Source organism: Chaetura pelagica, unplaced genomic scaffold, assembly GCF_000747805.2.
Source record: "Chaetura pelagica isolate M959 unplaced genomic scaffold, ChaPel_1.0 scaffold109, whole genome shotgun sequence".
Classification (NCBI taxonomy): Eukaryota; Metazoa; Chordata; class Aves; order Apodiformes; family Apodidae; genus Chaetura; species Chaetura pelagica.
The window spans coordinates 955,573-980,641 of record NW_009970725.1 but is presented as its reverse complement, the minus strand read 5'-3'; the positions used below and the strand labels follow the sequence as shown (position 1 = coordinate 980,641).

The 25,069-nt window shown below is 39.6% G+C and overlaps 1 protein-coding gene across 2 annotated transcripts in view; it reads right to left on the bottom strand.

The window, feature by feature from the left end:
- ATP6V1H (ATPase, H+ transporting, lysosomal 50/57kDa, V1 subunit H) overlaps positions 1–23,828 on the bottom strand; it is a 46,111-nt gene extending 22,283 nt beyond the window's left edge. The window contains exons 1-7 of one of the 2 annotated variants that reach the window (XM_010006806.1): positions 23,701–23,828; positions 13,594–13,696; positions 12,075–12,164; positions 7,387–7,500; positions 4,288–4,392; positions 3,081–3,134; positions 223–320 (exon numbers count right to left, since the gene is read on the bottom strand). In XM_010006806.1, coding sequence (XP_010005108.1) covers positions 223–320; positions 3,081–3,134; positions 4,288–4,392; positions 7,387–7,500; positions 12,075–12,164; positions 13,594–13,696; positions 23,701–23,804 — 668 coding nt within the window. In that variant the 5' untranslated portion in view covers positions 23,805–23,828. The remainder of the gene's footprint in view (positions 1–222; positions 321–3,080; positions 3,135–4,287; positions 4,393–7,386; positions 7,501–12,074; positions 12,165–13,593; positions 13,697–23,700) is intronic. The other variant, XM_010006807.1, reaches the window with a different exon arrangement.
- Between the last annotated feature and the right edge of the window lie 1,241 nt (positions 23,829–25,069).

Sequence of the window (25,069 nt, the reverse complement as noted above, 5' to 3'; positions counted from 1 at the left end):
CATTTCTTCATGAAGAGTAAAGTAGCATTAAAGTCTCAACACTAGTACCTATATCTGCAAGTTTAATTTGCCTATTTGACCCTACTAATTCTTGAAAACAAACAGACTTTGTACTAAAAGAAAGCAGCTGTCTTTTGCAGGACCTCTATTCCAAAAGAGGTCACTGGGAAACATGCTACTCTAAGTGCAAGTATATCTATATAAACTGTAATTAATGCTCACCAATTTACTCCATCTGCTTCTACCCACGCAAAACGATATTCATTGACCCTGAGCATCAGCTGCAGACATCCAGCAACACACTGTACATACTGGGAACTCTAGGTGAAAAGAGGAACACATAATTTCTTACAAGAAGAGTTAGGTAGAAAGGGCTGAAGTTCAGTTTTCCAAAATTGCATACTTCAATACACATTTCTTCAGTGACACTTCTGAGTTAAACACGTTCACCCTTATAATGCTTCACATCCCACTATTAAAAAAAGTAATAAGAAAAGGTGGGAATCACAATATAAATGGAGAAGAGTTTTGAACAGGAAAGAAGTGTTATGCAGTTGATACCCTTTTACATTACCACAACAGATTTTTACTGCTGGAACCCACTGGAACATACTTCTTTTAGCATCTAAGAACGAAGTTTGTCTCTGTTTGATTATACTGCCAGAGTCCTTTCATCCATCGAGTCAATTGCTATTCCATTGAAAAAACTTTGGGAAATAAATCAGCAAACTGGCTACCGAGCATGAAGAAGCAAGAGGTCATCGCAGAAAAAGGAAACTTGACCTCAGGATCTTCCCACTCCCATTCTCCAACACAAAACAGCAGTGATATCATTACAATTGCATATTTTCCTACATATGTGCCACACTAAGTACCATGCTTATCTTAATGAGATGTATATTTATACAAAAAAATACCATTAGAAAAATAACTGCACAAAATCATCCTCAAAGCTTAGCTTTGCAGTTTATTTTTTTCATCTTTTCATTAAAAGCTTAGTACAGCATACTGTGCTACAAAAAAACAAACAGTAGAACTAAAACCTTTCCATCAGAAAAACACACAGACGCATCACTGAATTCTGTTTTCATTCAGACTACTATATGACCAGCCACAAAGACAGAATCATCATTTGATGATTGCTAAAAGCATGTATTTTCTGGGCAGTGACACATAAGATGGGCTGCATTTAAAAAATGGGTTTTGGTCAACGCATTGTCCTTTCCACTACACCAACAGAAAGATTCCAAGGTACAACAGAAGTGGCATTTTTTTTATCTTCTTCTTGTGGCATTATCTCCACCAATACTGAGACTAGCTGCTGATACATTCTTGGGGGGCTTCTTCCTATAAGCATTTTTCTTTACTAAGTGTCTTGGAAATCTTACAGTAGATCACTCATATAATACAAGGTCAAAGCTTTCAAACATTTAATGGAGTAAAGAAGTTGGCAATCTCATAAGAAGAGAAAATAAACAGAATTTATATTAAAGATTAATTCATTCTTTGTCTTTTATCAGAGATTAAGATCTTTATGTAAAAACTGAGTCTGAAAACCCAAGCTATATCATCACACAAAACATTCATTTCCTGAGTAGGTATTCACTCACACACACCATGCAAATAAAACAGCTATTAACACACAGACAGCCTTCCTTCCCCAAATAATTTCTTAATTTATCTGCATTACCAACCTGTGTACTACTGAACTTAGAATTTTCTTTTTAAGGAGTCTTTCATAAAAGCCTTCTCTTCCAAAACTATTATAATTTAAATTTTATAATAGATCCCAGCCCCCATTTAACTGTGTAAAATGTTACACCTGCATCTCTTATTTACTCTGAAATAAAGTAATAAGGACTTGCTTGGAAATACTGCACAAGCTAGATCTGACATCAGAGCACTAACGAAGTCAAGACAATACTTACTCAATTATCCTATGACATATTTGCACTGTCAGTCATGCTGCTTTGGGACCCCACAGTGGTACAGTACGTCCATGCAGCGCCACAGAACAATGAACACAATTGTAAGCAAGTCAGAAGAAATCGCAGCTCCATGAGTGGTGGTGTGTGCTGCAGAACTATGTACACTTTTAAAGATATATGACCAAGGGCTGTCAAGCCTAACAAAACCTAACAGTATGGCACATAGAACTGCATGTGAAATACTGAAACAGTTCAGCTTCTATGCTGAGGCTGTACTTTTATCCTCTATCCATGATCGATCGTAATAGTCGTTCATCTTTTCTATTTTAAACCCCAGTGAGGTGGTAATTTAAGACACTTTAAACTAATGGCTACATTTAGAAGAAAAACAAATTCCAGGTTCATATTTACATCTCCTGAAAAACTGAACACTTTCAGGTTGCAAAAGGAACAAAAGACTAAACTGAATTCTACTCCACAATCAAGAGCTACAATAAGCAGCCTCACTGTGCCACAACAAAAAAGAAAGCCCAGTGATGATGATCACTTGCATTTGCTGTACTGCTGAAGTTCACCCCCAAGCTCACCAGCCATTAAAATGATAGTATATGGTATGTGCAGTTTGGTGCAAACAAATACTGATGTGAAAAGGGCAATCCTGAACCCTGAATTCAAGCTATTAAAATATGAAAAGCTTACAGCTTTGAAAACACTCTTGTAATTTCATGTGACAAAGGTTGAGGGGCAATGCAAGCTTTAATATCTGACGTGCCTTTCCTAAGTTCTGCACATCACTTCTTAGTCTCAGGTTTCTTCTGCAAGTCTAACAGTTCAGTGCTAAACACACTGTTCAAATATTTAATTAATTGCATATCATTTTTTCAAGTTTCAACAAAGAAAATGCTAGATACATCTACAGCTTTAACAACTCAAACCAACTTGTAAAATACGTACTTCCACCACCAGCACTTACTGTGAAATCAGTTTTAAAAATACTTTTGTTTCCTGGCGCCATCACCTGGCACTCTGTTGTCGAACAGCTCTGATTCCAAGTACTTTCTGACACCAATATGGCTCTGAGGCAACTTAATCCACGGAATGGATATCACCATCCCAAAACTGCAAATTGACAGATTTCAAAGATATACTCACATCACTAGTAGAGACTGCTCCTGCTTCCACAGAACCCCCTGTGCCACGTAGTTTCTAGCAAAAAAAATAAAAGCTTAAAATCAGAGCTGTCTTTCACCCATCCAGAACTGTTGTAACAAAGTTTCTTTCAGTTCTCCCACCACCCTAGTCACAAAAAAAGAAAATATTAAGAGTCTATTAAATACTTTTCTTGCTCAATATGTTATGCTCTTATATTGTATTTATTTCACATACATACTCATATCCAGAAGAACATGCTTGGAGTTGATCAAGATTTGGGGTTTTTTAAACTTATTTTTCTAAGTTTGCACTTACTTAAAGACTTGTATCCATCTTTATCATAGAATATGAAAACTGTTCTCTTGAAATTTCATCTTTTAGAGAAAAAACTAAAGCTTTTTTATAAACCCAGTTTGGAAAGAAATGAAAGATAAACTGTTACTAAATGTACTGAATGTTTCTCTGCTCTCCAGAATCCACTTCTGCTGCAACACTACCTTTCAGAATGACAAATCACTTGGTTTTGACAAGGATTGAAGGGAAATTCTCAAAAATTAATACAATGATTTATCTTTGAAGGACAAGCCATCAGTAAGCAGCTCATACTGCCCAAATGCCACAAAGATACTGTCCAAATAAGCCAGGATTTATTTTGTTTCAAGAGACAGGACTAAAAATACAAAGTTGAAATTCACTTCCGTCTGCCATGTGCTTCCCAGCAGAAAGCTCTGAGAAACGAAACAAAATGCAAGGAGACAAAAACTATACTATAAGGGTGATGAGACACTGGCAACAGGGAAGTTGTGGATGCCCCCTCCCTGAAAGTGCTCAAGGCCAAGCTGGATGGGGCTTTGAGCAACCTGATCTAGTGGGAGGTGTCCCTGCCCATGAAGGGGGCTGGAACTCAATTCTATGAAAATCCTTCAACGCATGTTTTCTGTGACCAGAAGAAAATCAATGTTAAGCAAAAGAAAAGGAAAAAAAAAAAAAGCCTTCTTTTAAAATTTTCATTTACTTTAGTAGAAAACATAACATATTAACTTTAAAACTATGTGTTTGAATAAAGGATATTTAGATTTTAAAATGACAAAATAAAATTTCATTTTAAATACATAAAACAAAAAATCTCTTTTTCGCACATCTATGTATTCATAGGCTCAGACGTTTCCAAAATCACTGTAATGTTTAAACAGAAGTAGCTTTTTACCTGTGAACTGAGCTGAGTTTTAATCCAGTTAAAATAGTAATTCAAGTCACTGCCTTCCATAAGTTCCCTCCCCCATGCAGCCAGTTTAGCAATAATTCTTGCTGCCTGAAAAAGAATGCAATAAACAGTTTTTTAAATGCAGCAATTTCAGGATTTATTGAGAAGTTCCAATAAGCTCTGGAAACCAAATTTATGTAAAAGATGGATTTCTCCTTACAGAAATCTACCTGTTTTCTGTGCAGGAAACTCTTCATACCTAATAACTTTGTTTCTTCAGCTTCCTGCTGCTTCTACTTCCAAGTAACTAGTGTATTTTCACAATGCTATCAGATAACTGTAGCTGATGAAGTCCACAAGGTAACAATGAAGAACACGAAGAAGCGAGAAGCTAACGATGGACTGCTGCTGTAGGACACCATTAGAGTCAGAAATCTACCAACACTCAACAGCCTAACATACATGTGAAGGCTTACTTTAAGCAACTATGGCATATGCAAACACAGTAATTGCAAAGTATTTAAGTTTCTGTACTTAAAGTAAAGCAAGTCATCTTCAAGAAGGCAGAGGTTTCAAGGCCAGGAAAAAGAAGAGCAGAAAATCAAAAGGTAAAGTGGAATTTAAGAACGAAGCTGAAGAGTAAACATGTAGTCGGGTAAGGAATTTTCATTATGCCTACAGCACAATAATACATACAGCAAGAGTGTATTTCTATGCCAGCATTTCCAAATTATGTTTGAAGTAAAACTACACTGCAGCCTGCAATCTACAGAAGTATTTGATCCAGTATTAGATCTAACCGAGTAACTATTGAAGTAGGGGTTTGCTTGCCTGCATACAGCTCCATGCAGTGAGGAGACTATTCCAGGCACATTTCCACTCTACTGCATTCAGATGAGCAGCACCACCACTGATTTCTAGAGAGATCATGAGTGAGAGTCCAGAACAATCTCTACACTGAAATGCATCAAATTCACTTCTGAATGCAGCCAACTAACCCCATAAAATCCCTTCAGCTTTAGAACATGAGGTATTAGATCTCTAGCTTACCATGCTCCTGAGTTAAAACTGCTACCTGCCCCTGAATGAGAGCATTCATGACCAGGAGTATTTGAGCCAGGATACAGAGGAAACGTATTTTTTTCTATGTATGAACTGCTGTGGCATCAGAAGTCCTCCAGTGTGCACAGTAAGGAGGAAAAAACAAAACTCAACAACAAAAAACTCACAACACAAACCTAAAAATTAGTTTTGAAAACATTCATGTGCTTTAAAAAAATATATGCACAAAGAGTACTGCAAGGCATAGTAAGGGAGGAAACTTACTGTTTTAAAGTGCATTCACATCCCATGAGATTCTATGTGACTTGAAAGTTATCTGTGCATTTTGGCAGTAACTTAAGAAAACAGTATCTGAGTATCACATCTGTGAGCATAGAAACACTAGACATAGAAATCTCTATACTATATATTTGAAAGTCACCATTCCAGGGCGACTAATTAGTTTACACTGCAAGGATCTAAAAATTACACTTTAACTGCATCCTTGAGAAGTCGATATTGTCTGAGTTTGCTCAGACTGCACCCCATAACCTGATTGCATAGCCACACAGTGGATCAGTTGGATTGAAAAGAAAGAGAAAATTAAAAAAAAAAACCAACCCTTTCAAGAAAATATGTCAGGCTTGATAACAGGCCAGCTCACTGTTCCAAGTCATAGCACAGCATCAAACACTGTTGCACTGCCCACACCTAAGAGCAAACAGCATGACTAGCTTGGAATACCTTGCTCCTGTAGTGCCACCATGGCATAACACAAGCCAGGGTATGTGGCTTTGTAGTTTTAGCCACTGATTTAATTATACTATAGCATGCCAACATAAACACAGACAGTGAATAAAATTCATAGCCATGAAGTTTTCTCCTTCTTCAAGCCAGAAGACATGTTTTATTAGTGGACGCTAAGGTCTCCATTAGGAGTTCACAGTAATATGACCATATTTTTCCCCTACAAGGAAAAAAACCTGCTGAGATTAAATGGTCGGTTCTCATCACAGACAGCAGAAGAACACTAGTAACTCCAGAAAAGTTACTCCATATACACCAGCAGCACCCAGTGGTTCAAAGCACAGCAGGTAGCATACCACGCATGTGGTTGTACTGGGCTTGGTTGGGACTGACTTATTCTCTTCATAGCAGTCCACATTGTGCTGTGGTTTAGCTTGGTGACCAAAGCAGTGTTGGTAACACTCCAATGTTTTAGCTCCTGCTGAGCAGTGCTTGCACAACATCACCAACCTATGTTTCTCACTCTTACACTTCCAGCATATAGGCTGGGGATGAGCAAGAGGCTGGGAGAGGATAGGCTGGACAGCTGACCAAAGCTGACTGGCTTGGCGTCAGTCTGCTGGTCGTGTGCAATTGCATTTACATCGTGTCTTTTTGTTGGATTTATTTTGGGTTCCACCTCTCCTCACTCTTCCCCCCCGTCACTTACTAAACTGTCTTTACCTTGACCCATGTGTTTTTTTGCTTCTGCCCTCCCAATACTCTCCCCAGTTCTGCTTTGTTAGACTGTGCAAGCAACTGGGTGGGAGCTTTTATGTCAGATAGGGTCAACCCACCACAACAGCAAGCATTTCTTCTCCAGTATGCTTACAAACCATTTTAAGCAGGTTTCAAGCAGCACTGCAGTGATTTGACCATATGAGAGAATCAAAGTAAAGACATGTCCCTTTTTACAGGATGAAAACTAAAATTCTAATATTTGCACAGCATAAGGAGCATTGACTGGGAGCTGTTACAAAGGTTATCTTTCTAGTTACAGCTTACTGTGCTTAATTAAATCTAAAATCCTTGCTTTTCTGAGCCTTTAAAACCTGGTCTAATGTCATAGAAAAAACAGTATCAATAAACAATGTAACTTTTCTATCTAACATGTAATCAGGTGAAGGTTATATTAAGAATAACTCATCTAAACTGCAAAAGGAAAACTTTCCAGTCCAGGCTGTAGCTTAGCTTCAAACTGTGAAATCTCCTGAAGAAAAATTAACGCAGCATTTTTCTCTACCATCTTCAGTGACAGGTGGATTTAAAACTTACCATATGCACAGTGAACAGATCCTGTCGATTCAACATCGGCAGAAAATAGGACCATGCTGTGTTTTTACCACGTTTTGCATAATCAAAGAAGATACAAACACGCTGATGATTTTCCTGTAAAAATTGGGAGAGGGGAAAAGATGAGAGACTTGTACATTCAACATTAAGCAGTTATTTGTTCCTCATTGTATTGGCATACATTATCAGAGTGTACCCTGGCTTGTAACAGCCCACAGAAGTTTCTCAGTTTGATAAGTTATTTGTGGATACACTTCATTTCAGCACTCCAACATTAAGGTCAGAGATTTGGAGAGCAGGGAGGCAAACTTTGAAACCCTAGTTATATCTCAGTACTTCAACACCTGCTTGAGTAAAAACCCTTTTGATCAAGCAAGCAGAATGAGATAAATGGGAGAGTAGTTAAATACTGTCACTTTGCAGGGGAACAGTATTCAAGCATAATTGATTGGATGAAGAATAAAGTCCATACACAGTTTTCCAAGTATTGTTGCTTCCATACAAAAGCCTCTTGTTCAACTTGGCTGTGTGTGCTACAAGTGGAACTTCAGAGAAGTTAGCTAGCCCTGCCTCTCCATTCCTCTCAACAGGAAATGAGCTCTTCTGGCCCAGAGGAGGCTGCAATTGATTCAGCTTTCACTCTGGCAACTTGCATACCTAGAAGAGGACTTAACCAAGAGAAGTCAGTTCTCCAGGGCTTCTAGGCTGAACCACAAGAGATGACAAGCACCTGAACCTAGGCACTCTGCAGTTTATTCAAGTTTTTCACCTAATAACCACTGCGAAAAAGCAGCTATTGTGGTCTTCCTTAAAGCAGACTAGAGAAGAGGCCATGCAAACCTGAAGTAGGAGGAGGAACTCTGCTGTTTTTTAAGATCCTAGAGTATAGACAGTCTTCTAGAAAACCAATTTTCCTCTGTATTTCCATATACTTTCCAGCCTGGTGGAGAGTAAGCTATCAGCCTAAAGAGATGCCTCCCCTTGAAGTCAAGCTACTACAACCAAATATAAAACTTCTATCACAGAAGGCAAAACTGTTTGAAATACTGTAATTGGGAAACTCATACAAGAACATACATCTCACTACCCAATTAATTTCATTTTCTAACTCACCTAGTGAAGGGCTTTCCTCCATCAGTTCAGCAACCTATTAGTAACTCTATGGATCAAGAATCAGCTAGGCAAGGCTCCTTGTTGGAATAGGATCCATTAAGCACAGGATGACCCGAATGTATCCATGATCCAAGTACTGGCACCTTACAAAGCATCAGAGTTGCAGCTTCCCCTTCACTGAAAACTATCAAGGTCACTGCATCCCCTGAGCTGCAAATCACTGTCCTGATCACTGACTGGGGAAGGTCAGGCGTCACTAGTTATCTGACAGTCATAACCCTTTCAGTGATTAACGCTCTATACGGCATGTATCAAAAAGCACTCAAAACTTCCCTCAAAATTTATTGTTCAAACTATGAAATAAATTTTTTACAGTGAGATCTCAGGAACACAGTGCCTCGGTGGACTGCCTCCATCCTATGAGGGCTAATTTGATGAAAAATGGCAGTTTGATCAAATAAATCAATTAACATCTACTACAGAGTCTAGCTAAAAAGGTCAAAATGATCAAACTAGATCAATGAGTTCAGTTTACAACATAACTAAGGATAAGACAGGTCTAGAAACAGAAAAGCTGAAAGAACTTCCACATGCTGTCCATCAGAAGACTAATCCGGTTCGCTGTTAAGGTGCAGGGTAAAGACAGGAGGGAAGGAATGAGAGAACTGACTACGCCCCTGAAAGATGCAGTGCTGAGACTTCCTAGGTAGTTACTGACTACACTGATAAAAAGGAAATCCTGAAGCTCTCACACCAATAGTTGAATATTTTACCATCTGTCACTTCCGAAGAAGCACAATGAAGCTCAGTTGGGTGGTACTGCTACCTGCATTAACTGCAGTGCAGGTTCTTAAAGATTTCATAAGTAACAGACTGCACAGTGTGACAGGGCCACTTATCCAGATAAATTGTTCCAAATATTTATCAGATGAATACAGTAAGAATTGTTTCCTCAGGGATTCCAATATGCTAACACTCTCCACCTTCAGAAATAAGCATAATGGAGATATTCTTATAAGGCAATCACCACGTTAATTTCACTTCTGCCAGCCTCCAGAATAAATCTCTCTTACAACGATGATCAAACCCATAAGCAGAACTGCTGGAGTAATCCTAGACACCCAGGCAGGCTTCTGGTGTGCTCAACACAGTGTCTGTGATTTTTACAACCTCACAAGGAAAGTATAGGAAGATAATAGAGGAACCATAAACAGCCATTATCGACACAGGCAAAAGCTAATAGTGTTACCAATCATAGTTTCTAGATGTTTCAGCTAGAAAGGCAGCTTTCAAATACCATTTGTTTGTCTCATGAAACTGCAGTGAACAACTTTGCTTGAAACAATTTTAGTGAAAGGGTCAGTGGCACCATGGCAGGAAATATCCTTGAACAATTTCTTGCTTAAAATCTTTGCATGTACTACTTACTCCATAAGACTACTTGGACAAGAGACCCTCACAGGCACCATTGTGGATTCTTCTGTCCATGCAGCCTGTCAAGACCCTGCCCTAAACTCAGTCACACAATCAATGCCAGAATGATGCTTTCCAACAAGAATGTTGCACCTTGAAAATGGGCAACCAAGGATCCATAAGGCATCACAGACAGCATGCTCTACTATCTGAACATGTCCACAAGAAAGAAGTCCTGTTTCAGCCTGGCATAGTGGAGGCACAGAGGGTTAAGAAGCCCTGGGATGCTGCCATACAGATGCCTCTATGCCAGCAGCTGGATATCCCTGAAAAATAAAGCCACACAGAGCACAGCAAAAGCAAGTGCAGCAGAACTTCTGACATGAAAAAGGCACCCAATTTCAGACAAAAGCAAACATATACTGTGCACCAATGTCTCTATTCTCACGTACCACTATAAAGCCTGGACAATTTTAAGTCATTCTGCTTAACATTCAGAATGTCACTTCTGTGGTGGAACAAGTCCCCAAATGCGGAAGTGTCAGAGCACGACCATAAAGAAAACACATTCATCTAGACATATGACAGAACCAATACAGCAAATGAAAGATTATTCAAAACTACTTTCTTTGACCACCTAGAGCTACTGCAATTCTTCAAGAGTGGGCCAAGGAAAGCCTTTACCTGTGGAGTAGTAATTCCACAGCACATGAGACAACATCTGCTATTGCATACTGTAGCTATAGGCTATGTGCTTATGTCAAGGCACATAATAAGCAAACCAAGACCTACCAACACTCAAAATACATTGCAAAGAAGGGCAAGTGAAATGATAACTTCTGTGACCACCAACATGATTCACACAGAAAATCAGCCCCATTCCTCAAAAAAACAGCCATAATAAACAGAGCTTTCACCAAGACAAAGTTCATCACCAAATGCATAAAACAAAACAAGGTACTCCTAACTCAAGTATCCTAATCAAGAAATGATACTAAGACTCCCTTTTGTCTTTTCAGCTTCTTGTTGTTTTTGCCACAGTGGAGAAAAAGTAAATCTAAAGGAAAGAGGAAAAGGGTGAGAGACACAAAGCTGCAGTTGGCCATGAATAAACTGCCACCACCACCATTATTATTCTAGCAGCAAGGGCACTCATTCAGACTCTAATGTGCAGGTACCTGATAGAACCCCATAATCTCCATGTTATACATGTTGTGGAGAGGTTCACACTTTTCAACTTGCCTGTTGACAATACTGAATACTCAGAGCTGGAATTAGAAATCACATGGTTCACCTCCTAGGGCAATGTCCTCAACCATAAAATTATCACTAGACACATTTCACTGTAACCTTGTATTAAATATAACACCAAACAGCAGAAGAGAAACTGTCAAACAGACAGATACTCGAATACCAGAAGAAAACCCTGCACAACTCAACCTATCTTGTTACATCATCACTCCAACCACTTACTCTTGGTCTACTAGCGAGCAAAGAAATGCAAAAGGAGGATTACCCAGAGTAAGAGGAGTAAAGTCTCCTCTTGACTTGTCCAGATCAGCACAGCAGTCCTAACACAAAATTTAACAGCCTGCTCTTGTAAGTCACTGTATCCCATAGCTACAAAGAGCTACATATTTCATTGAATCAAAATATCCTGTTTTATAATTAAACAATGCAGAATTTCAGAACACGTTATGCTAAACAGTCTATCTTACATTGGAAACCTGAAACTGCAGAAACTACGCTCTAATGCTGAGGTGGGCCAAATTAACACCTTTGTATATTCAAGTTAGAAGTCCTATCGTCCTATCAACAGGATGGGAAATAGATGAGATCACAAATCATCTCTTAACATCCACGTTTTGTACTAAACATGGCTGAGAGCCAACAGAGAAGCATATAGGTATGTTTTATTTCCAGAACACGAACACATATATACAAGACCAAGTTACCCATATAAATTTAGTTCTAACATTTAACTTCTGAAGACAATCTTCAGAAAAGACAATCTTCAGACTTCTGAAAATTTAAAATAATATTTTAATACAGTATGACAAATCCTGAAGAGACCTGAATTAGGCTAAGGAAACATCCAAGCATGCATTTAAAGACTTATAAAAAAAGACAGGTTATTGACCTACTTGCAGCATATCATCAACCATAGTGAGAATGTACTGAACCGTCTGTTCCTTGGAGATATGAGTCATCAAGTTTATAAATGTTTTAGCACACTACAAAAATAAGAGACATTAGAATTAATATCAGCAATTGTCTTAATTTCTTTTGATAACATGAAACAGGACTTCATTAATTCACAGTTAGGTCTTACATAAGCATTGAGCATCCCAACATCTTATTCAATTGCAATAAGATATGAATACATATGACATTATATTGCAAATAAAATTTTCTGTCACATTGATTATTACCCTTTACAAAGTGTTTATGGCTTTCAAATGAAATAATAAGTACTCACTAATTAAAGTTAGCAAGGTGCTTTGCCAAAAGACTGATTAGAAAAATCTTCATCAGCATCCTTTTTTTTGGTAGTGAGGAGAAGAACCAAGTAAACTCATAGAACAGCAACAAACTTAAGAAACCCTCAGCAGCTTGAATGGGAGGTAGAGAAAAGAGGTCACTCTTACCTGTTCACTTCCTATACCTTGTAGACAAATCTTTGTTAATATGTGAACTGTTTTCTGCCTCCAGAACTACTCTACGGTTTCAGCAATAGATTTAGTGGGCTGAAACAGTCACAACACTGCATTTACCTCCACCCTCTTCACCACATTCAACTAATACTGAAAGAAAAATGGAACTTCAAAGTGCTACACTGTAAATATATATTGGCATCTGATTTTCACCAAATGTGGTTTTGTCACTATGCAAATTATGGTCCATTATATTGCAGTCACACAGTTCAATTTGGAAAACAAACAAACAAAACAACAGCCTAAAATCAAAGTAGAAAAAAAGTGCTGCAAAGTTTTGTGTCTCAAGTCTATATTCTAGGAGTCTACTGTTCACCTCATCCCCCACCAATCCTCTTGATGTCTGACATTGTCTTCTACAACCTCAGGCTTCGAGGTTGAGATTCTACTACCTCAAATATCATAAAAGTGTCTTTGGGCATCTTGCCTGGACTTCATAAGGCAAATAGCATGGGTCACCTATAAGTCTTTTATCAGCTGAGTTTGATACAGATGTCTTGTATCTTACCATGCCTAAAAATTACTCTAAACATCTGCATTAACTTAATCCACCCAAGCAGTCAGTGGACAGTGGTAAATTACAGTTGTTCAGCTAGCTAAGCAGAAATCTCACTGGTAGTATCTCTCATCAATAAACTGTTAAGTGAAAAAAAGCTCAAAAAAAATGTGACTGAAGCACGAGTGTGCATGATTAAGTAAACTGGGATGAGGCATGACTTGAGCTAGCTTGTCCCACAACACAGGCAAAGACACATAACATTTAACAATTATTTAATAGGTTTTTAAAATAATGTCCAACCTCTATCTCAAAAGAAAAATAATCATAATTCCAAGTTTGATACTACTTCCATAACATCTTAACTGTACACAGACAACAGTAAGAGTTGGTACAAAAATTTCCTTCCATCCTTCTTGCCAAAAGTTAATTATTAAAAGAAAAGAAAGTTACTTGATTGCCTTCAGTTTGCAACAACTCCTGTTTCTCTTCTGGATTTCTTTTCTGTTCAAATCTTTGAATAAATTCACAGTCTTCACCTGAAATCATCTGCCCTCTGAAAAGCAAAATATGAAACCATAAGCAATATGAGCAGTTTAGGTGGCAAGACTTGGGTAGCAGGAGGGCTGCAGGGTAGCTTCTATGAGAAGACAGCAGAAGCAGTCCCCATATCTGTGGTAACATATTTATGAAGGGGTAAAAACTGCTGTTCAACAGCAGCCAGGACAAAGGAGTGAGAATATGGGAGATAAACTGTGCAGACACCAAGGTCAGTGAAGAACAGGGAGAAGAGCATAGACTCCACTGCAGCCTTTGAAGACCATGGTAAGGCAGGGTGTCCCCATGGAGGTCCACAGTGGAGCTGATATCCACCTGCAAGCTGTGGAGAACTCCACACCAGAGCAGGCAGGTATGCCCTAAAGGAAGCTGCAGCTCATGGAAAACCCACACTAGATCAAGCTCCTGGAAGCTGTGACCCTGTGAAGAGAAGCTCATGCTGGAGCAGGTTTTCTTGCATGTTCTGTGACCCCATACAGGGATCTACACCGGAGCAGTCTGTTCCTGAAGGACTGTAACCTGTGGGAGGGACTCTGTGCTGGACCAAGAGGGGAGCATGAGACGGAATGAGTAGCAGAAACGAAGTATTATGAACTGAACACAATTCCCATTCCCTGTCCCCCTGTTGACCTTCTCACTCAGGGTGAGAAGGCAGAGAAGGCAGGAGTGAAGCTGAGCCTAGGAAGAAGGGAGGGGTAGGAAGGAAATGTTTTTTAGATTTGTTCATATTTCTCATTATCCTACTCAGTTTAATTGACAATAAACTAATTTAATTTCCCTAAATAGAGTATGTATTGCCTGTGATGGTAATCAGCAAGTTACTTCTCTGTCCTTATTTTGACTCAGTAACTTTTAGTCATATTTCTTCCTCTGTCCTTCTGATGAAGGAGTAATACAACAGCCTGGTTGGCTCCTGGCAGCTAGCCAAGGTCAACCCACCAAAGACACCCTACTTTCTTTAACTTAACATCTGGACAGCATCACTTCACCAACCCCACATCCCACAGTACAATATAAAGAGCTTCTTTCTGCAAAAAGTCTCATGCACACAGAATTTAAAACTAAAGACAGGATAATCTCTCTAAAGTTTTCCCTGTGTATTGCCTCTGTTCAACAGCAATCTCTAACAAATTGTAAAACTTCCACAGGCTGAAGGTAGTGGTCACTGGAAACAGCTACAATAATTTAAATACATACAGCAAGCACATTAGGCTAAAGTTATAATACATAACATAAATAAGTCTAATCCAACCTGAGGTAAGTGCTGAAAAATAAAATTGTTGTTTTACATTTGCCAAGAGCACTGAAGAGAATTTTAGGGAGTCCAGAGAACTTGGTTCCAAATATATTTTTAACTTTCACTAATTATGACATTTCAGCTTCTCCTGGTAGTTTAAAAACTGATAAGCATGCGAGCTCATCCAAACACATAGCAAGGGGGCTATATATAGTATATAATAAACTGCTACAGATGCCTATAAGGTAACAGAGCTCTACCTGATCTTCTCTGTATCTTAATATTCAAGGTGTTCCTGCCATCATCAGTGCTATTTCAGAAAGGTCTTGACTCAGCTGAAGAGCTGGGAGAATACTGTTGGGTTTTGGCTATAATACATTATTATCTTCACTACTTAACACCAGGAGTGCTTCAGGAAAGAAGAAATTGTGCACATCATCAACATGTAAGTCACAAAGGATGAAAGTATTAGACATTGCTCTGTTTCAGTTCTTTCCAAGATTCATCTCTTCTTAAATTTCCACTGAGTCAAATGCCTCTTCCACTTCGCAAAGCTATGTAACATGGATTCTTTTAATCCATTTTCTTCATGCTCTGGGTCAGTTTTCAGATGTTGCATTAAAATCCTTTTAAATGTACAAGAAACAGTAGCTGCTGGGTTTTGTGGTCGGTTGTTGTTAGGTTTTTTTAATTGTCTCACCTGGATTCTTGAAACACAGAAACAAATAAGACCTACAATGTGTTCCTGTCTTCCTTCTTACTATAAATGGTTACATCTTGAGGATAGCCTCATCACAGAGCCACCTTTTACCTATTTACTTTCCAAATAACAAGTAGTCCAGTACCATGCACACCATTTCTGTATTCTAGCTGATTTGTAGGAAATTATTTTCATGTGCACAGAGAAAAAAACAATTAAAACTTACTAGACGGAAGATTCATAAAGCTAGTGGTAGTCCTCAACTAGCTTCTACTAAAACTTAACTAATTATAGATTAAAAAATAATGCTGATACCACATGCCTTTTAGACTGACTTGCACCCTTTCTAGGCTGTTAAGGACGGATCTCAGTAGTTGTTAAAAGATGAGGATAATTCATTAGTGACATATATTGGACTTGACCATCCATAACTAGAAGCCTCTCATGTTTCACTGAGTGCTGCCAAGGACAGCGATAACTGACTGATACTGATATAAAGTATCCAGTTGAGCTGCTTGTTTATAAGTATATTGACATTTAGGAAGCACTTCAAAGACAACATAAGGCAAACCCTTGATTTTTAGCTTTAATACTTGAAAAAGCCTGCAGCCAGGAAGAGAGAAATGCCTGGATGCATTTCTGTGTGACCTGTCCTAGATTCTGTGGTGATCCGGCTCTGGCAGGGGGGTTGGACTCGATCTTCAGAGATCCCTTCCAACCCCTACCATTCTGTGATTCTGTGATTCTTTATAGCCAGGCCTAGAAGAGGTCTGCCAGCTTTCAAGAAAAAGTTTTCAAACTTTTGCTTTCATCCTACATTAGACCACAAGAAATAAATAAATAAATAGATAAATAAATAAATAAAGGTGTGGAGATTGATGTTGCCTTGAAAGGAAAAGAAGTTAGGGTATACTTTTTACTGCTTTGTAAGTGCCCTTCAAAACGACACTTGCCAATCCATACAAAACAGTCTAAGGGATCTGACAGCTTCGTAAGCAAGTTATGAATATTTTATCAGGGATCTCATAAATCCAGTTAATAGTTTTAGTAATTTCAAATGCATTCATCTCCATTCATCTTATTTTAAAACTGATTTATAACTGATTACTTAGTTAACAGCAGCAAACAGTGCAAAAAAAGAAACATGAAAAATGCAGAGCAGCCTCAGACAGCTGTTACCACCTACCATGATGCTACTATCACATATTTTCCATCCTCTTTCCAAAGGGACAGGAATTCCCCGGCACTGTTAAGCAAACAATGCAGGTAACCAAAGCTTTCCTACACTCTTCTTCCTAACAGCCACTTAATTCCTTATTTTCCAGGATGTGTCTACACTGTCTTTTCTCAACAGATGAAAGTCACCTTGACTGAGCTTCAGCTGTGTGGGTATTTCACACTTAGACCCAGAATCCTGCAACCATGTGTTAAAGATACTAAGCTACTAAGGCCTGCCTTTGAGGGTACTAACTACAGGAGAGTAAACTGAAGCTGTGTAAGCTTTAGAAAGCAGTAATTTGTAAGATGACCATTTTTAAAACCTCTTGGTCTCTCAAGATGAGTCACAAACTTGTGATTTGTTCCTTTTATTATGCATTTCCTCCAGCAGCTCTTCTTCCTTTTTTTGATTGAATGAATTAGCAAAGTCATTCTGGAGGTTAGGATTTTTTTGTTTGGTTGTGTCTTTTTTTTTTTTAGGCATTTGTTGTGGCTTGTTGTTGTTGGTTTTTTTTATATAAATCCACAGCATCTGCAGCAAATATGAAATCATCATGTCAAGGCATAATTTCTTTTATCCAGTTATCTGCAATATTTTTTGCATGTACATAAAGACATCAATTTGATTCAACTGCTCAAGTTTTAACATTACAAAATGAAAACAGTCTGCAATACCAAGTCAAATTTTAAAAAGAAATTACATTAAAAAAATATTACGTACATCCCAAGTTAGGAAACTTCTGTCCTTCTTCTAAGACAAGATTTTATTTTGAAGTTCAAGATCTTAACCTGCGTTAGAAGGTTCCCCCACCTCCAGGAAAATGAAATGCATATTTTAACACCAGAACTCAAAAAGATATCTGTAAAGTATTTGAAGACATTTGAGAAGCCAAGTACAAATAAGTCATCCGATATCTCACCTGATCAAATATGAAGTATGGTCAAATGCTGTTGTGTACCTAGAAAACCTACAGTGCAGTAAGATGCAAGTTAAACTCTGAAACATTCATTTTTCCACAGAACTAATTTATTATCCCTAGAAAGCAAAACCAAAGTTGCTTCAAGCAAGCTAACATCATCCAAAGGGGTTCTGAGAGCCTGAGGCAGACATGGAAAGCAAGTACACAGTACACAACAAAAATGCAAGCATGGACTCTTCTAAACTACTACAAGTCTCAGAACCAAAGGCAGAAAAGTTGGTACAGAACTAACAGTCTCAACTACACTTAGTTTTCAGACGGTAGGCAGACCTACACATCACCTCCCACTGTTAAAAAGTTTTGCTACTTTCTTCTCCATCAGTCCCAGAAAACACTAGAATTCAACACAAAGACAGTGTACATTTTAGCATTAAAAACTTTTTCCACAGCCTCATTTTGAAGTCAGCAGTGAGCACAGTGGCAAACTGGTAATATATATGCTTGTCATACCTAAATATTTCACTTTTGTGCCATGAGTTGATACAGAACACATCAAAAGTCAGCAGTTGTGTGTTAGCATAGTTCGACATTTAGCTTATACTTATAACCTTCAGAGATGGAATAAACAATATGCCAGTTAATCTTTAGCTTGAACTGACTCTACAAGAGAATTCAGGCTACTAGTCTGCCCAAACTATTAGTAAGCCATTTTACTTTTGCACTGAAAAATAGAGAAGAAAATAAAACTTCAGATTGCCTTCCTGTGTGACCCAGACTCCAATGTCATTGCAACTGATGCAGTCTTTAAACAATCTTTATACATAAATGAGTGTCACAAACAGATTTAAAAAAAGAAATGAAAAAACCCAAAACAAAACAACCAAACTCGAGAGTTTCTTGTGAAGTTCTTTGACTCCAACTACATAAATACTATCTATAATTTAAGGAACACAAACTATGTCATGCCCAAGTTGATGTGTTAACTTAGGGAAAAACAAACATTAAAATATTTCCACTAAAGTAAAAACACCTGAAGAGCTGAAGTACACCTCCATGTATTTCCATGCAGGCTTACCACACTGATGCACAGACTGTCAGAACAGGAGCTCAAAACCAAGAGAAGTGTCCTTCAAAACCATTAACATCCCATCTTCCTTCTATTTTACAGACCAGAACAAACCACTCTGACCTGCCTCTAACAGGTGCCTCAGAAGCAGTTTCCACTCATTAATAATGTGCTTCATTCCAGAAATGAGTTAACACTAACTGAATAACCCTTAACTGACTTACCCTTAAAGCACCAGCCTCAAAGACACCATCGCATCTAATCCTGCCTTTTGTAAAAGGAACATGTCTGAAACCAAGTGTAATTTTATTTCCTCTTCACCAGAACTTCTGCTGATATTTTCCATAAATCCTCAGTCAATGAACTAAAGTTATCTTCATGATGCTCCACAATACCTCTGGCACCACTTGAGTTCATCCTTGAAGCTAACTTAGCCAGACAACCAGGTTGTTATCAGTAAATAAAAGACACAAAGCCTACATTTATTTCAGAGCAATAATAAACAGAACACACTGTCATTAATACACAGAGGGCACCAAATATTGAACAGTCTCACAACAGGATCACAAGCAATTGCCAGATGCACTACACTAGCCTCTAAACTCTGGCTAAACCCTTCAAAGAAAGGAAGTAACTAGTACACTCTTCTTTCATGGATTCCAGAAAAAAACAAAGTCAAATTCTACATCTAGAATCTGAAAAAGAACTATCAGCTCTGGTCAAAAGAAGTTACACAGGAATTTGTTGACAGATAAATAAAATCCTCCATCCTTATTCAACACCAGAGAGAGAACACCCCAAGAATAAAGGAAAATTCTGAGTGGCAGACCACATAAAGCACAGGCAAGCAATTAATGCTACATATGTATTCAAAATACAACTCCTTGCCAAACAGAACCATCCTCTATTCTAACAAAAGTGACAGCTGAATTGCAACAGTCTTACAGTCTGAACTGCTAGACAGTGAAAAAGACCATATCCACTTAGATTGACAGTGAACAAATGTACTCCCACTTTCACCCTGAACAGTTGTGAACTAGCTGTTCACTTGCTACTAGGACAGCACAGGAACAGCTGCCCAGGCTTCCCCAGACACACTTCCAATGTGGATTAGGTGGGTAACAGGGAACACAGGAACAACAGCCATTTAGGTGGTTTGACAAATACTTCATGGCTGCTACAGCCAAATTGTAACACCAACCTCACTCTTTCGCCTGCAAAGCCATTCTACTGTCACACTGCAAACTCAACAAGGAACTGATACAGGTGAAAAAATATCCTAGAAAAGGAAGTTTCCTCAGCAGACCAGTTCCTTAATCCAGTTTGCCATGCGGATATATAAGGCAAAAAACCAGCACAACTGAATGAACGGCGTAGGCAAGACTGAGCTACATAGTAGGGAGCAAAACAGGTAGTCATTAATGAGATTCTACCCTGTTAGCATTTCTCAGCTTGCATGTGTACAGTTCTGCAACCTTGCTTTAACCTTATATAGCATGCATCTATGTACCATAGCTATCTGAAAAAGAACCTCTATCTTTTGCAAAGTGGTGTGATAGTCACAAAGCATTATAAGCATGGCTTGTACCTTTAGAATCATGAAGATTTCTCCCACTTTAGTTACAAAGCGATGAACACTGAATCATAGAATCATAGAATCTTAGGGGCTGGAAGGGACCTCGAGAGATCATCTAGTCCAACCCCCCTGCCAGAGCAGGGTCACCTAGAGTACATCACACAGGAACTCATCCAGGTGGGTTTTGAATGTCTCCAGTGAGGGAGACTCCACAACCTCCCTGGGCAGTCTGTTCCAGTGCTCTGTCACTCTTACAGTAAAAAAATATTTTTGGATATTCACCTTGAACCTCCTGTGCTCCAATTTACACCCATTACCCCTTGTCCTATCACTGGCCATCACTGAGAAAAGCCTAACTCCGTCCCCCTGACACTCACCCCTTACATATTTGTAAACATTGATGAGGTCACCCCTCAGTCTCCTTTTCTCCAAGCTAAAGAGACCCAGCTCCCTCAGCCTTTCCTCATAAGGGAGATGTTCCACTCCCCTAATCATCTTCGTAGCTCTGCGCTGGACTCTTTCGAGCAGTTCCCTGTCCTTTTTGAACTGAGGGGCCCAGAACTGGACACAATACTCCAGATGTGGCCTCACCAATGCAGAATAGAGGGGGAGGAGAACCTCTCTTGACCTACTAACCACACCCTTTCTAATGCACCCCAGGATGCCATTGGCCTTCTTGGCCACAAGGGCACATTGCTGGCTCATGGTCATCCTCCTGTCTACCAGGACCCCCAGGTCTCTTTCACCTACACTACTCTCCAGCAGTTCAGCCCCCAACCTGTACTGGGACATGGTGTTGTTCTTCCCCAAATGTAAAACTCTGCACTTCCCCTTGTTGAATTTCATCATGTTTCTCCCCGCCCAACTCTCCAACCTATCTAAGTCTCTCTGAATGGCAGCACAGCCTTCTGGTGTGTCAGCCACTCCTCCCAGCTTAGTGTCATCAGCAAACTTGCTGAGGGTACATTCTATACCCTCATCCAGGTCGTTGATGAAGATGTTGAACAACACCGGTCCCAGTACCGACCCCTGTGGGACTCCACTAGTCACACACCTCCAACCAGATTCTGCCCCATTGACTACAACTCTCTGACTCCTTCCTTTCAACCAGTTCCTAATCCACCTCACTTCCTGATCACCAAACCCATACCTGATCAACTTTTCTACAAGGATGCTGTGGGAGACGGTGTCAAATGCTTTACTGAAATCAAGATAAACCACATCTACCGCTCTACCATCATCTATCCACCTAGTAATTTCCTCATAGAAGGCTATGAGGTTAGTCAAACATGATTTACCCTTGATAAAACCATGTTGACTGCTCTTGATGACCCCCATGTCCTTGATGTGCCTGGAGATAGTGACAAGAACAAGTTGTTCCATCACCTTTCCAGGGATGGAGGTGAGGCTGACCGGTCTATAGTTACCCGGGTCCTCCTTCTTGCCCTTCTTGTAGACTGGAGTGACATTTGCTATCCTCCAGTCCTCAGGCACCTCACCTGTTGCCCATGATTTACTGAAGATGATGGAGAGTGGCCTAGCAATGACCTCCGCCAGCTCCCTCAGCACCCTTGGGTGCATTCCATCTGGACCCATTGATTTATGGATGTCCAGATTACTCAACTGATCCCTAACCCAATCCTCATCTACCATGTCAAACTCTTCCTCTATCTTGACTTCTTCTGGGGCTATATGAATCTGGGGCTCATAGGGAGACCCTGCAGGAGTGAAGACAGAGGCAAAGAAGGCATTCAGCACCTCTGCCTTCTTTATATCCTCTGTCACCAGGGCTCCCACCTCATTCCTCAATGGGCCAATATTGCCTCTATTGCTAGTTTTGCTAGCTATGTATTTGAAAAAGCCCTTTCTATTATCCTTAACCTGACTTGCAAGGTTAAGTTCCAAGGAGGCCTTAGCTTTCCTAATTGCCTCCCTACATCCTCTGACAACAGTCCTATATTCCTCCCACGTGACCAGCCCCTCCTTCCATGATCTGTAGATTTTCCTTTTCCACTTAAGTTTGCCCAGTAGTTCCTTCTTTAACCATGCAGGTCTCCTAGCACCCTTACTAGATTTCCTAACCATTGGGACGCTCTGATCCTGTGCTTGCAAGAAGTGGTCCTTGAATGTTGACCAGCTATCTTGAGCTCCTTTATCTTCTAGCACCCTGTCCCATGGGATTTCCCTTAATAGATGATTGAGGAGACCAAAGTTTGCCCTGTGGAAGTCCAGGGTTCTGGTCCTGCTGGGTATTTTTTTCCTTCCACACAGGATCCTGAACTCCACCATCTCAAATTTGCTATTATATATGAACCCTCAAGAGATAATACTAACTTACACTTTGCCAATATTCTTCTAAGATACCTGTCATGAGGAACGTAAGGATACAAGAATCCTGCATTTCACTTCAGAGCAGAGAAGACTAGGATCCTGAACTCCACCATCTCAAATTTGCTATTATATATGAACCCTCAAGAGATAATACTACTTACACTTTGCCAATATTCTTCTAAGATACCTGTCATGAGGAACGTAAGGATACAAGAATCCTGCATTTCACTTCAGAGCAGAGAAGACTAGTGAAGTCTGTTCCTTCTCCCTTTTCCCTACCTCATGTACAAACCTATTTTCCTCAGCTTGTCCCTGTATGCTCTCTGGACAATATTTGTCCCACTACTCCCAGTGCCATTATGTACTTTCCAAAGTAAGCTGAGCTTATCTGAAACAGTAGCACAGCTCTTCCCACACTGAAGCGTTTGTTTCAGCCTAGTCCCTGATTCACAGGTTTCAACTGCTCTACAGAGTTATTCTTCCTTCTGTTGAGGTACAGCTTCTGTTCCTCAACTATCAGTCCAGTTTTGCTAGTACAATTTGTATTCACTCAAAAGGCACTTCAGCAATAGAGAGAACTTACCTATATATGGGATAACTCTTACTGTAACCTTTTCTTACTTCAATACTCACCTAATATGGCTAGAACTGAGACTGGTGTTTGAAGGATGAGAAAAAAAATTGTAAGTTTCATCACACTTTTGTGTAAATTTAAATTATTTGTTATTACAGCATTCAGTTCACAAAAGTAGACTTCCCTTTCTGGTAGTAAGTCATAAGAAAATATTCCCCAACCACTTCCACTTAATGTAGACATTTTCCAACATGGGCCCAAGATGGAATGTTCCTCATTGTAACCTAATGCTTCAATGAAACCCAAAATCTAAAAAAGTCCGATACTTACGGGGTAGGAGGGGAAAGAAACAAAATAAATTGTGGAAAGCTTTTACTTACTGGAGATACGACTGCCAGTTTACTTTGTTTGCCCGAACTTCAGCAGCTTTTGCAGCAATGATGTTTGTTGGGACAGCAGCATCTACAGCACCTCGGATATCCATCTTAACTGATAATTAAAATGTACCTAGAAATGCAAGTCAGATTTGAGACTTCTTAATAAAGAGCAGAGTATTTGTCCAAAATTTTAAAGGAAAAGAAAAGGAAAACCTGTTTTCAGCTGTCACATTCCCTAAACCAGCACTCAGTACTTTCTGAGAAATCAGTTTTATACTGAATCTAAAATGTGACCTCCCTGAAACAATAAAAAAGTTATACCTATACTCTAAAGTGTAACCAAGCAAGAGTTTGCTAAAATGAAAGATATTACTAAAAAAACTTCCAGTCTTGTAAATTTTCAAGCAGTTAAATAAAATTATTTGAATAAAGACTGCTTTTCTGCAAAGCCCAAGTAGCCCTACACATAACAGAAGCTGCCTTCCTTCCAAATCAGGACTGATTGTAACATTTAAAATTCAGCACATGCTTCCCAACACCCTCTCACATACTAGGACTGGTTTAGTTCAGGCATTAGAAATGCATTAACTACAACTTCAGAAAAGAAGCCCAAGCTGTGTAAATTAAAAACCACGTTACCCAGACTAATTAGAAAATTCAAACCATCATTATCCAGGAAGAAAACTGCAAAATAAAACTAACAGAAGCTCTTCATTAGGACACACTGTATTATTGTTGGCAGTGACCTTCACCACTTCTCCTTTCTCCTTCCTTTAAGGTTTAATCTGCACCTGGCACTGATGCCAAAACAAAGAGCGTGTTTGCAGAGGCTTGAGATTCAGCCAGAGGAGGAACTCCTTACAACTTAAACTGCATCCAGCCTCTTCATACAGCCTTTTTCTGGACCTTTCTGGCTCTCTTTGCAGAAGCAAGCAAGAGCAAACTGGCCCTTTCTGCCCCAACCCTACAAACATAGCTCATTTGTGTGACTGAAAGCAAGTATGACTCAAACAAGAGGGGGGGGGGTGGAAAGAAAAAGGAACTACCCTGAACAAACAGAGCAGCACTGTCCTCCCTTTGAACCTACTTCTGTGGGCAGTCACCCACCAACACTGTGGCCTTCAACGACCACTGAACGTTTCCTAGCCCTCAGGGGACCCAGCCAGAACGCCGAGGCGGGGAGGGCCGGCAGCAGCGCTTGCAGGAGGACGCAGGCTGCACACGCCAGACGAAACGCCGAGAGGAGCCTGGGGCAGGAGAGAGGAGGAAGGACGGCACTTGGCTGTTCTCCTACTCCTTCCTGCACAGGCCCGCACACCCCAGGCCCACACACCCGGCCGCCTCCTGACACGCCGGGGAAGTCGCGGCGCCA